Below are 13532 nucleotides of genomic sequence, written 5' to 3' on the forward strand. Positions count from 1 at the left end.
AGCCAAACTATGACAAAAAGTGCAACTTATAGACCCTTTCGCTGCTTACATCATCAGCGACATCAGCTGGAGGCAGGAAGTGATCAAGAGAAACAAGATTAAACTAAAACTAGCGATTATAAGTGTAAAACTACAACTGAAAAATGTGGTCTTGTTGTGGCTTAAGGTGCAAGACCAAGAGGAATGACATTTGAGACGATAAAATAAAGTTTATCTGATGTTTCCAACAACAGATAGACATTTGTTTATCGTTACTATGAGAACAGCTACAATGGAAATAGATAGGAATCTTAACTTCCCGCCTCCAGCTCAGCCCGGAATGTTTACAAACAATTAAAGGGTCTATAGTCCGGAAAATACGGTGCCATGTTGGGAATATTTTGTGGATTTTCTTTTCTGTAGTAATCTCTCTGTCACCTTTTTAAGTAGCTACAGTTGATCGACAAGCTGAACAAAAACTGCTGATCAATTGAAATAACTTGGACACAATTGGATGTTTCCCCAAACGTGCGCAGCCCTAGACCCGACTGATTTATTGATAGATCAGGATTGTTTCTTCAGATCACCGTGACCTTTACGCTGATAAATGCACTGTATAAAAAACCCTTCCAGAACGACCAAGCCGATAAATGAGTGTTTGTGTCTCCTCAGGCACGCTAGACGTTCGGCTGATGGGCTGTCAGGACCTGCTGGAGAACGTCCCGGGCCGGTCCAAAGCCGCCGCGGTGCCGCTGCCCGGCTGGAGCCCCAGCGAGACCCGCTCCTCCTTCATCAGCCGCACCAACAGGAACCGCAGCGTCAGCTCCCGCAACCTCAACAAGAGCGACGAGCTGTCCAGTGAGTCTGCGCACAAACAACACAGGCCAAAGCTCAAGAGAAATGGATCCCAATGCATGACCTGTCCACTTTAAAACACATTGGGTTTTTTATTTATTTTTCTGAGCAACTAAATTTAGTCCAGTCTCATTCTTAACTTTCCACATGCGTTTCTAACATGCATGTTTCACTCCTTTCAGGTGGCTACTTAAATAGATATATGGTGCTTATTAGTTAGTTGAAAGGAGGAGGGATTCTAGCTTTAAATCTTTACAGCTTTAAATTCTGCTAAATGAACTCAGTCCAGTCGCTAGTCATGGAAAAAATGCTAAGTTCACTGTATTATTTCTAAAATAGGGGGCCTGTATGCGAGCTGTGGCCCTGTTTACTGTGTGGATTAGCATTTAGCATTGTAGCAGCTACAATCTACTGCTTACAGAGCACTGCAGACCGTTCAAAACTATACCAATCACAGGGAACGTTTTGTATTACCTCACTGATGCCTTCATTACGTTTTTAGAGTTAAAGTAAAACTTCGGCAGAGTCATGGGGTCGCAGCTGGATTGATGGTGCAGCGGATGCTAACTTTGTTTACATAGCCATGTGCCATGGGCCGTGTTTTTAGAAAAGAAGTTTGATTATCTTCATAAGCGATGATCCAGATCACAATCGTTATTGTTAATCGCATCTTCTTTTCATCACGATTAAAAATAAAATTGTTTATCATCCCACTCATACAAAAAACAGGTACAAGGCCTTTAACTTTGTTTATCCATATGAATTGAATTAGTGCATTGTAATGAAGACACAGTCATTACGTCATAAACCAGGGTGAATAACAAGGGTGATATTATATTTACTTCCATCCTGTGTGATCCAGACGAGATCAGCGCGGTGCTGAAGCTGGACAACACGGTGGTGGAGCAGACGAGCTGGAGGCCCGTCAGTAACCAGGCCTGGGACCAGAAGTTCACCCTGGAGCTGGATCGGGTAAAGCTCCCGCACACACACAGGAGCAGTTTATTACCACTATTATTCTGCACTTTTCTCAATAATCCAAAGAACATTTAGGATTGAAAGCAATAGATCTGATCTGTATTTGTGGGGTCGGGTCTAATTAAAATATTGTAAGCCATTCTTATTGCCCTGAATTATCTTTAGACTATGCTGACTCATTGAATTTTTATTTTCTTCTTCTTTTTTCTTTCTTTCTTTTTTTTTTTTCAGAATTGATTTGGGGAATTTCTTGCTAAATGACAAGTCTGAATACTCATTTCACTGTTCAACATTTAATTTTGTATAAATATATTACCATTGTTGGGGATTTGGGTCGTCATTTCATCAATACAAAAGTAAAATAACATGACTCGATGCTCCGTAATAAAAGGCTTAAATGGATGTGTGTGTGTCTAGTCTCGTGAGCTGGAGATCTCTGTGTACTGGAGGGACTGGCGGTCGCTCTGCGCGCTCAAGTTCTTGCGCCTGGAGGACTTCTTGGACAATCAGCGTCACGGGATGTGCCTTTACCTGGAGCCGCAGGGCATGCTCTTCGCAGAGGTACAGCACCCAGTCGTTTCAAGCATTCGATCGAAACTCACTTATCGGAAACGTTGCTAAGTGCATATGATGGCCCCTGGGCTTCACGCTGCCTACCCCTGACCTAGAGAGAAGGCGGGTCGTAGCAATAGCAGAAAAATGGAAGCAAAAGAAAAACTATACGCGGGAAATGTCACTCAGAAATGATCGCGAGATCCTATTACTACGACTAAACAGAGCCGTGGGAAGATGTTTTAGTGAGGGGGCGCTGAGGGACAAAATTTACCCCCAAAATACTTTTTCTGTGCATAAATCCTATTTATTAACCTCTTTGCTCCCGCTTGAACCGAGAGCATTTTCTCCAGTTCAGCTTTACCCAAATCCTGTAGGCCAGTGTGACACCTCATTTGAAAGACCTACAAAACTTGAAAAAATTGATCTTTATCCTCACATCAGATTTTTTTTTCATCACTTTTTTGTTGGGCAGTCATCTCATTTTTGTCAAATTTTCGCGACTTTTTTGTCACTTTTTCATCAAATTATTCACATTTTTTTGGTCAAATTCTTATCACTTTTTCGTCAATTTTTTCTCAATTTTTGGTCAAATTTTTCTCACTTTTTTGTCCATTTTTTGTCCATTTTTGTCATTTTTTTTTACATTTTTTGTCACTTTTTCGTCAAATTATTCACATTTTTTGGTCAAATTCTTATCACTTTTTCGTCCATTTTTTCTCAATTTTTCGTCAAATATTTCTCACTTTTTTGTCAAATTTTTTGTCCATTTTTGTCTTTTTTTTTTTACATTTTTCCTCAATTTTTCAAGTTTTGTCGCTATTTTCACACCTTGCTGGAGATAATGTGCTCGGTTCAGGTGGGAGTTAAGGGATTAATATTGCCTGCAGTTCACAAACTATCCACCAGGGGGTGCTGCAGCGCCCTCAGCACCCTGGGTTCCCACGGCCTTGCGACTAAACGCTCCGAGTTCCACCTTTCTCATTCGATGGTCTGTGTTTAGGTGACATTCTTCAATCCCGTCATCGAGAGGCGGACGAAGCTACAGCGACAAAAGAAGATTTTCTCCAAGCAGCAAGGTCGGTCACTGCTGCCCCACACCTCGCCTTATCCCCTCCCAGCACTAAAATCAGTCAAATCAATATCCTCTTTTACCTCCGGTCCAGGTAAGACGTTCCTACGGGCCCCTCAGATGAACATCAACATCGCGACGTGGGGCCGTTTGGTGAGGAGGGCCATCCCCACGGTCAGCACCAACTCCTTCAGCCCTCAGGCGGCGGAGAGCGGCCACAGCAGCCTGCCCGGATCGCCCACTCCCTGCAGGTACTAATGAGGAACGCAAAAAACTTTTCCCTCCCTGGGCATTCGCATCTTTTCTCTCTCTCGATATCGCACAATATGAAGCTTTTTGATACCGGTGCTTAAACGATACTTTTTCCAATACCTATACTAAAATATTTGTCATCTAAAATCAGAGAACAGAACAATAATGTGAGGAAGATCTGCAACTTTACAATGTTGGGTTAATCTCCAATGTCAGGAAATGTATGAGAAATAGGGAATCTTTTGGGGGGAAATGGGGGGAAATTGTGGCAAAAATCAGGAAAAATTTTTGTAAAAGGATGGGGCAAAAGTGGGGAATGGGAAATTGGAAAAAAAGGGGGATAGGGAAAATATTAGTAATAAAGAATGAGCCAAAATGAGGGAAACAAATTGGGAAACAATAAAATGGGGGAAAAAACTAAACAAATTGGACAGTATAGGGCAAAAATTGAAAGAAATAGGGAATCTTTTGGGGGGAAATTGTGGCAAAAATAAGGAAAAATTGTGTAAAAGGATGGGGCAAAAATGGGGAATGGGAAATTGGAAAAAAAAAAAAAAAAAAAGGGGGGGGATAGGGAAAATATTAGTAATAAAGAATGAGCAAAAATGAGGGAAACAAATTGGGAAAAAATAAAATGGGGGAAAAAACTAAACAAATTGGACAGTATAGGGCAAAAATTGAAAGAAATAGGGAATCTTTTGGGGGGAAATAAGGGAAATTGTGGCAAAAATAAGGAAATATTGTGTAAAAGGATAGGGCAAAAATGGGGAATGGGAAAAAAAAAAAGAAAAAAAGGGGGATAGGGAAAATATTAGTAATAAAGAATGAGCAAAAATGAGGGAATCAAATTGGGAAAAAATAAAATGGGGGGAAAAACTAAAGAAATAGGACAATATAGGGCAAAAATAGTTGTTTCAGCTTCCCCCCCTCCAACAAAGTCACTTCCTTTAATGCTGTCCCTGGACCAACAGCATCAAGACTTGGATCTAAAGACTTTTTATTTTTATTTTTATTTTTTTGGCGGGTATTTTTTTAGTAAACAGTTATATTAACCCTCAGTATTTTAGATAAAACACTCTATGGGTAATATTTATGGGTATAATCACCTTCAGAACAACAGCTGCATGGATCCAGAACAAGATGATCAAATAAAGTAAATGTTCCCCCTCTTGTTTTCCCGTGTCGTAATGATCTTTATCCCCCACAGTGACCCCCTGGTGACCAAACTGGACTTTGACAAAGAGCCCAGCCCGGGGCCCCAGCACTACTCGGCCCCTGTGGACGGGGACAGCACGGAGCCGCTGCAGAACCTGGTGCCGACCAAAGCGCTCGACAAAGAGGAGGTGCAGGTACAGACTGTTTACACGGACGTGTGAGTTAGTGTAAGCACCGTGCGCAGCAGTCTAAATCCAGACGAGTTCCCGTAAAGACTGCAGCCTCGACAAACCGCACTCTCACAGCAGAGTCACGGCGCTCACTGGAGATCTGTCAAAATGGGTTTCTCTCTTGACAATGAGAGAAAGAAAAAAATAACGTCAGCCTCAGAGAGAGTGGAGTGTCTGTTTTGGGACTCAGTTTGAGTTTGGGACAAAGTGATTCAAGCTTCTGTGCATTTGAGAAGAAAATGTCCTTTTTGACTTTCCTAAAAATGTACCTTTTTGTTTATATTTTTCATAAAGACTAAAAAGTCCCAGAAGATGAAGTTCTCTTATTTTGAAAACATGATGGTTGATGATCTGGGAATATCGTAGTCATCTTAAAGCCCGACTTTTCCATCTGCATTACATCGATCACTAAACGTCATAGTCTAAATCATCGGAATTCTTTTCTGTGAAGGTGCTTCACTTCACCATTGCCTATGTTGTGCACGTGCTTAAAGGAATAGGCCACCGTTTTTACATACTGAGATGTGTTCTTACCTGAGCTTTGACGAGTTCTTTAGGACCTGTCTGATCTTCCCCCGTGCCTTCAGTCACGTAAACACAGCGCAGACGGCATTAGCGTTTAGCCTCTCCCTCTCTCCTCTATAGCTCCAAAACAGGTCAAGATAGAAGCTACCAAGCTCTTCCACGTTTTCCCTATTTAAATATGGTTACGTGAAGTGTTACAATACAAAGTATAATTACACACAATTAAACAATGTGGATTTTCTAAGCGGATAAAAGGGGGGACTATATTGTAAGGCGTAATAATACCAGGAGTAGTTCGAAATCCGCGCAGTAATCTTCACTTTACTGTGCGGATGCCAAACTACTCCTGGTATTATTACGCCTTACAATATAGTCCCCCCTTTTATCCGCTTAGAAAATCCACATTGTTTAATTTTATGTAATTATACTTTGTAGTGGAACACTTCACGTAACCATATTTAAATAGGGAAAACGTGGAAGAGCTTGGTAGCTTCTATCTTGACCTGTTTTGGAGCTATAGAGGAGAGAGGGAGAGGCTAAATGCTAACGCCGTCTGCGCTGTGTTTACGTGACTGAAGGCACGGGTGAAGATCAGACAGGTCCTAAAGAACTCGTCAAAGCTAAGGTAAGAACATATCTCAGTATGTAAAAACGGTGGGCTATTCCTTTAACAAACTAATGTGCAGGAGAGATTGTGACAGTGTAATCTCTGTTGAAAACCTGCCTTAATGTGGTTTATTCTGTGCAGGATGCCCTGGCCTCGTTCGACTTCCTGAACAAGAGGAACAGCATCGCAGTGAAGCCCGACCTGGACCTGAGCTCTGGGCAGGACGACCCGCATCAAGACCTGGAGCTCACCGCCATCCCGAAAGACCAGGAGATCAGGTACGGCCTCGAGGGAGCGGATTCTGCTCAGTCCACTTTGAAACACTTCACCTCAACAGGAAAAGATGTCGTCAAATTCTCTCCACTCTTGGTGCCGAGGTGCTGCTCTGTGTTTTTAAAGTCCAAGCAGCTTCAAGGGAGTCTTTCGGATCATTTCAAATTGCTTCTTCAACAAATTTTGCTTTTACTTCTGGCTTTTAAGGCAAGACACGGCAGATGGAAACGATGAATTTTCCCACAATGTCAATTTTGAGATTTTTGACTAGTTCTCTCCGTTAACATCTTAGTTTTAATGTCACAGTAAACTTGGATGTCTGTGTAACCCGGTCCGTCCTTGGTTTTGACTGATAATTTGCATTGTAGATTTGATTAAACATTTTCCGACGCCACTTTCTGTTGTCGCTGTCTCGAGGTCTCGTATGCAGGGGGTAGGCACACATGCACAGTCACTTCTCATCAAAAGACGGGATCGCGAGACTCCCAATGTGGGCCAAACGCAAGCTTTGTTACGTAACAATAGTTCGGGCTCCGGGCTCAATTCGGACTTACTTACAAGGACTTTGACTGTGACCTGGACTTGACTTGTTTAGCTCTCAGGTCCTCAGCTCTACTGACTTCTTTTACAAAACACACCTTTTAAATAGCGCATAATCAGCTTTGTAGAGCTTTTTATCATGTTACAATGAGCTCTCATCAAAAACATACCTTGAGCTGTTTTAGACCCACTCGCACATTTCTGAGCAATCTTTGAATGGTCCCTGAGGCAGTTTTTAGCACCACAGCGGAAGTCTTTTCCTCTCTATCTCTTGCTAAGATTAATTCTCTCATCTCGTGACCTATTATTATAGAAGTATGTGTGTTCTCACTTAGGACATGTTAAAATGAATTGACCATGTTATTTGACAGGAGTTAAGGTCTGTGTTTTGTGAAAAGATATTTCTCTAAATTGTCTGGGGTGCAAGTGGAGCCTACCTACCTACTCTGGTCTATTATGGGGAACTAAATTGTGTGACTGGATAAAAAAAGGAAATGCTGCCATCTAGCTGCAGGGTCCAGGATAACATGGAATCTTCTCGTATCGTTCTGTAGGGAAGAAGAGCAGTTCCGCTTCAGCCTACAGGACTTCAAGTGTGTGGCAGTGCTCGGACGTGGACACTTCGGAAAGGTCTGTGTCCACACGTCAGTCTGAAAACATGAACATCCATCTGTAAAATATGCAAAAGTGTCACAAATAAAGTAACCTAAAGTAATCCTCTGCACTTGATTTTTAAATTGTCTTCTGCAGGTCTTGTTGTCGGAGTATAAAGCCACAGGGGAGATGTTTGCCATCAAAGCTCTGAAGAAAGGGGACATCGTGGCACGAGATGAAGTTGACAGGTGAAAGCTGCAGAAAGCTCATCACACTACACTGACAACAGTTACATGCGCTACAATGACCTGGTGGGTTCAGAAATGTTTATTTATGAGGATCTTTACTTTATTTGAGCAGTGTTTTTGTAGAAATCTGACAACATTTACTCTACATCTACTACATTGCAAATATAGATGTACTATTTACTACCCAACTACATTTCTATAAAGGCGTCAAAGCAAAAAGTATAAACTGGCTGCGTATTCTCTCATTTAAAAGCCTTGTGACGCTCACTCCAGAACAGTAGGTGGCAGTGTGTGCAGAATGCCAGTGACTCCAAACAGAAAGAAAGTGTGTCCCCTTTGTCCTGCGCTAAAGCACAACCTATATAGTTCTGAACGTGCAAAGGTTTTATCTAATTTGTTTATTTGTGCAGAAAATACTTTTTGGGAGTAATACATGACCATAAATATCTTGCTTTTACTTAATGAAAACCACACGATAAACAACGGCGCGCTCTGAAACAGGAACAAAACCAGAAGTAGGGGGTGACGATATACCGTAAATGCTCTAATACAGGCCGGGGCCTTTATTTACTCAAGGGCATCGAGGACCAGGCCTTTATTGGAACCAGGCCACAATTAGAGACAGGCCTTTATTTCTATTTGAGCAAAACCGACGACCAGGAAAACGAAGTAAAATGAGATTTGTGTCCATTTGGGACTTAAATATTAGGTTCATTTATTAATTAACATTTCAAACCCTCTCCCAGCGGCTGGAACATTGACGCCTTTTATTTTGTCGGGACAACAGGAAGTGTTTCGTTGCTGTTAGCGGAGCTTTGACATCAATGTCACTGCAGGTTTCTGTTTCGTTTTTACCGCAGACCAGATTATTTGTTGTTATCTCGTGTAAAAGGCGAGTTTAGACGGAGCGTTTGTGTTTGTGATCGATCATGAGACTGACCCGAGAGAAGACGAGACGCTCGCGCTGATGGGAGGAGTTATTTTGAGGCGTGGGACTGACCTGCACACGGAGCAGCTGGACGTGCTTTGAGGACGCGATGGTGACTTTATTAAAACCCTGGAGGGTCACACAACATTTGTTGCCCTGTTTCCACAAATTGACACAGATTAAGCCACTTTTCAAACCTTCTGTGACTAAGTTACGCTCGGATCAGCTCCTCTGCAGCGTCCCCATCGTTCCGGGTCCCCGTTTGTTTACTTCCTGCATGTGAGTTTTCATTTACACGAGTATGAGACAAATTCCTAACATGGGGAATATTTCTACCGCTATAGTTTCTAATAAAAGCCCCGGCTTTAATTTGCCTCCGCCAGCCGCGAACCCGGCCACTGTTAGAGACCCAGCCGCTAATGGAATACAGGCCAGTATTAGAGCATTTACGGTATCCTTTTTTGAGATTATATTGTGATATTTCTAACTACCCGGTACACTAATCTGAACAAGAGCATAATTAAAGTGATTAACTGCAGCCAAATCAGTTATTATCTTTTATTTGGACAAAGAACCAGTTTCGCCTGATTTGACCTGGCCAAAGATGCCAAAAGCCTTGAATAAGGGCAAGCGTGTGGTCAAATTGAATTGGCTCACGTGGGTTTGGTCTCGGGTTGTGTGTCATTTCCAAACATTCGCACCAATCATTTCAGAGATTTTCATGACCGGAGAGATCAGACTCAAACATGTCACTTCAGCGTCATTCTGACCGTGAGATTCCGACCAATCCTCCTCTGCTCTAACCTGCTCCCCCCTCTCCCCCCTCTCTCCCCCCTCCAGCCTGATGTGTGAGAAGCGGATCTTCGAGACGGTGAACAGCGTGCGACACCCGTTCCTGGTCAACCTGTTCGCCTGCTTCCAGACGGCGGAGCACGTGTGCTTCGTCATGGAGTACGCGGCGGGGGGCGACCTCATGATGCACATCCACGCAGACGTCTTCTCCGAGCCGCGCGCCGTGTGAGTGGAGAAGGCCTGACCTTTGCTTCACTCTTTTCAATATGCGCTTTCAATGAAGTTGTTTTCTCTCGCAGTTTTTACGCGGCCTGTGTGGTGCTGGGACTTCAGTTTTTACACGACCACAAGATTGTCTACAGGTAAAATACACAAAGCTAGAACAATATTTACAAGTAGTTTTTTTAAGATTTTGCCATCACTTACGTTGATTGTGCCTTGAGCTTTCTGCTTTCTTGTGTTCAGAGACCTGAAGCTAGATAACCTGCTGCTGGACACAGAGGGATATGTGAAGATCGCCGACTTTGGCCTTTGTAAAGAAGGTAACATCACAACAACATTAATTCGATCTTTGGAGGAAGCTCTTCTTTTATAAACTAACGTCTTTTGTGCATTGTCCCTGATAAAAGAAAAGAAATAAAGAACCTATGCATAAGATATTTCCTCTCAGATATTCCATCTTTATCACTTTTTTCACCTCTGATTAACAGTTAGTCTTTCAGATATCATTAGTATTATAGACTTGAGAAGTATTGGCACTGCTAATTTTATAAGTTGTAAGCCAGACATGCTGCTTATCGACCTCATGTCGTTGTCAGGAATGGGCTTCAGGGACCGCACCAGCACATTCTGCGGGACGCCGGAGTTTTTGGCCCCTGAGGTCCTGACAGAGACGTCCTACACTCGGGCGGTGGACTGGTGGGGGCTGGGGGTGCTCATATTCGAGATGCTGGTGGGAGAGGTATGTTGTCTGCACTAAACCGTAACTTTTTTTCATGAACTGGGGGTTTGTGGACCCTTAACTCCCACCTGAATCGAGCACATTTTCTACAGTTTGGCTTTACCCCAGTCTAAAAGCTTCTGGAAAAAAGCTGTGAAAATAGCAACAAAACTGAGACGAAAACAATGTTGGAAATGTGACAAAAAAAAGTGAGAAAACATTGACAAAAAAGTGAGGAAAAATTGATGAAAAAGTGGCAAGAATGTCACAAAAATTGACCAAAAAAATGACAAAAATGTGACCAAAAAAATGACAAAAATGTGACAAAAAATGACAAATGTGACCAAAAAATGTGACAAAATGTTACAAAAAAAAATTACAAAAATGTGATTAAAATTTGACAATAAATTGACCAAAAAAAGTGACAATAAAATGACAAAAAAATTACAAAAAAGTTACAGAAATGAGTTGACTACCCAACAAAAAAATGATGGAAAAAAAAAATCTGATGACGTGAGGAAAAAGATCCTCTCGGTTCAGGCGGGAGTTAACAAGAGTGATGAAAAAGTGATGAAAAATTGATGAAAAAGTGGCAAGAATGTCACAAAAATTGACAAAAAAATGACAAAAATGTGACAAAAAAATGTGACAAAATGTGACCAAAAAATGACAAAAATGTGGCAAAAATTTGACCAAAATGTGACCCAAAAAATGACAAAAATGTGACCCAAAAAATGACAAAAATGTGACTAAAAAATGACAAAAATGTGACCAAAAAATGACAAATGTGACCAAAAAATGTGACAAAATGTTACAATTTTTTTTTTACAAAAATGTGATTAAAATTTGACAATAAAATGACAAAAAAAATGACAAAAAAGTTACAGAAATGAGTTGAATACCCAACAAAAAAATGATGGGAAAAAAAATCTGATGACGTGAGGAAAAAGATTCAGGCGGGAGTTAAGAGGTTAAATGACTGTTTGTTTTCCAGTCTCCGTTTCCCGGCGACGATGAGGAGGAGGTGTTCGACAGCATAGTGAACGATGAAGTGCGGTATCCTCGCTTCCTGTCCACAGAGGCCATCTCCATCATGAGGAGGGTAAGGCCACACTAGAGGAGACGTTAACGCCCCCATGCTGGTTAATAGGACACACTTAAGACGTTCTGTAACCATGTGTGTTCCTGTAGCTGCTGAGGAGGAGTCCGGAGAGGCGTCTGGGAGCTGGAGAGAGGGACGCGGAGGAGGTCAAGAAGCATCTGTTCTTCAGGGTGAGAGATCCACTGTGTTTTACTCGTCTAATTGAAGATCAGAATGGACATCAAACACCAGTATTTAACATAGAAGAGAGAAATGACTGTGAGACGCCATATGTAAAAATAACTGTTTGTGTTGGGATAATGAGCATACTCACCTTCAGCCTGGCTAGTTACTTGACTTACTTCATTTTACAGAATCTGGACCAATCACAGCATGGGGAGTAGGAGTGGGAACCTCTGGGTAGCTCACGATTCGATACGCGATACATGGCTTACGATAGCGATTATCTCACGATACGCCGATACTGCAATCATCGATATATTGCACAAAAATAACCTACGATACATCTCGATTAAAAAATAAAATGCTACTTTTAACCTTTAGTTTAACATATTACATTTAATTCATCATTTCATGTGCTTTGTACCACTTTTATAAATGATCCCTGACTTACACACTGAAAATGGGTCTTTAGATCTGACTTCATTTACAGTTAAATAAACAAGAAACCACAGTCCTGTTTCAAAAGGAATAAATAAACCCCAAATTCCATCCATCCATCCATTTTCTTCCGCTTTATCCGGGGCCGGGTCGCGGGGGCAGCAGTCTCAGCAGAGATGCCCAAACTTCCCGATCCACACACACCTCCTCCAGCTGTTCTGGGGCGACCCTGAGGCGACACCAGGCCAGCTCGGAGACATAGTCCCACCACCGTGTCCTGGGTCTTCCACGAGGCCTTGTCCCACTAGGACATGCCTGGAACACCTCCCACGGGAGGCGACCAGGAGGCATCCGGAACAGATGCCCGAGCCACCTCAGCGGGCTCCTTTCGACGTGGAGGAGCAGCGACTCTACTCCGAGCTCCTCCCGGGTAACTGAGCTCCTCACCCGATCTCGGAGGGTGCGCTCAGCCACCCTGCGAAGGAAACTCATTTCGGCCGCTTGTATTCGCGATCTTGTCCTTTCGGTCATGACCCAAATCTCATGACCATAGGTGAGGGTGGGAACGTAGATCGATCGGTAAATCGAGAGCTTTGCCCCGACTCAGCTCCCTCTTCACCACGACAGACCGATACAGCGACCGCATCACTGCTGACGCCGCACCGATCCGTCTGTCGATCTCACGCTCCATCCGTCCCTCACTCGTGAACAAGACCCCGAGATACTTGAACTCCTCCACTTGAGGCAAGGACTCCCCACCGACCTGAAGAGGGGAAGCCACCTTTGGCCTCGGATTTGGAGGTGCTGATCCTCATCCCGGCCGCTACACACTCGGCTGCAAACCCCAAATGAATCATAATTAATTAATAATTATAAAAACTATTGGACTATATGGTCCAAGTGCTTAAAACTGTAGTGCTGCCCCCTGCTGTCCTGACTGAATTCTCGATCATTATTGGCCTCTATTGACTGTGAAACAGCGGCTCACTGCTGCCTCATTAATATGCATGACATCAAAATCATCAATATCGGAATAAAAAGTAAAAAAATCGGTATCGTATCATCTCGCAAAATATCGCGATATATCGGGGAGTGGGTTGTCGAGACGCAGCAAAATCAAGTGAATCAAGTTGTTCGCGGAGTCTGAATTCAAAGGAACCAAAATTCAGGCCCTTAAAAAGGCTTTAACCAAGGTTTCAGAGGTCTTTATCTTGTACGGCATTTATAAAAGGCACTGCCATCATCAGTTAATTATTACGCCTTATCTCAAAGACCGAATAGGGACTTGTAGCATTAGTGTTTGCTACAGT

At 42.6% G+C, this 13532-nt stretch overlaps 1 protein-coding gene across 1 annotated transcript in view; it reads left to right on the forward strand.

Annotated features, from left to right (window-relative positions):
- Positions 1-13532, forward strand: part of pkn2a (protein kinase N2a) — a 67337-nt gene that overhangs the window by 52350 nt on the left and 1455 nt on the right. Inside the window, exons 8-22 of the mRNA XM_079570049.1 lie at positions 652-837; positions 1697-1806; positions 2230-2373; positions 3368-3443; positions 3531-3687; positions 4896-5037; positions 6347-6483; positions 7573-7648; positions 7769-7860; positions 9629-9805; positions 9880-9942; positions 10046-10122; positions 10399-10541; positions 11515-11622; positions 11712-11792. Coding sequence (XP_079426175.1) covers positions 652-837; positions 1697-1806; positions 2230-2373; positions 3368-3443; positions 3531-3687; positions 4896-5037; positions 6347-6483; positions 7573-7648; positions 7769-7860; positions 9629-9805; positions 9880-9942; positions 10046-10122; positions 10399-10541; positions 11515-11622; positions 11712-11792 — 1769 coding nt within the window. The remainder of the gene's footprint in view (positions 1-651; positions 838-1696; positions 1807-2229; positions 2374-3367; positions 3444-3530; positions 3688-4895; positions 5038-6346; positions 6484-7572; positions 7649-7768; positions 7861-9628; positions 9806-9879; positions 9943-10045; positions 10123-10398; positions 10542-11514; positions 11623-11711; positions 11793-13532) is intronic.

The sequence above is a fragment of the Gobius niger genome (assembly GCF_951799975.1).
Source record: "Gobius niger genome assembly, chromosome: 13".
In the NCBI taxonomy this organism is placed as follows: Eukaryota; Metazoa; Chordata; class Actinopteri; order Gobiiformes; family Gobiidae; genus Gobius; species Gobius niger.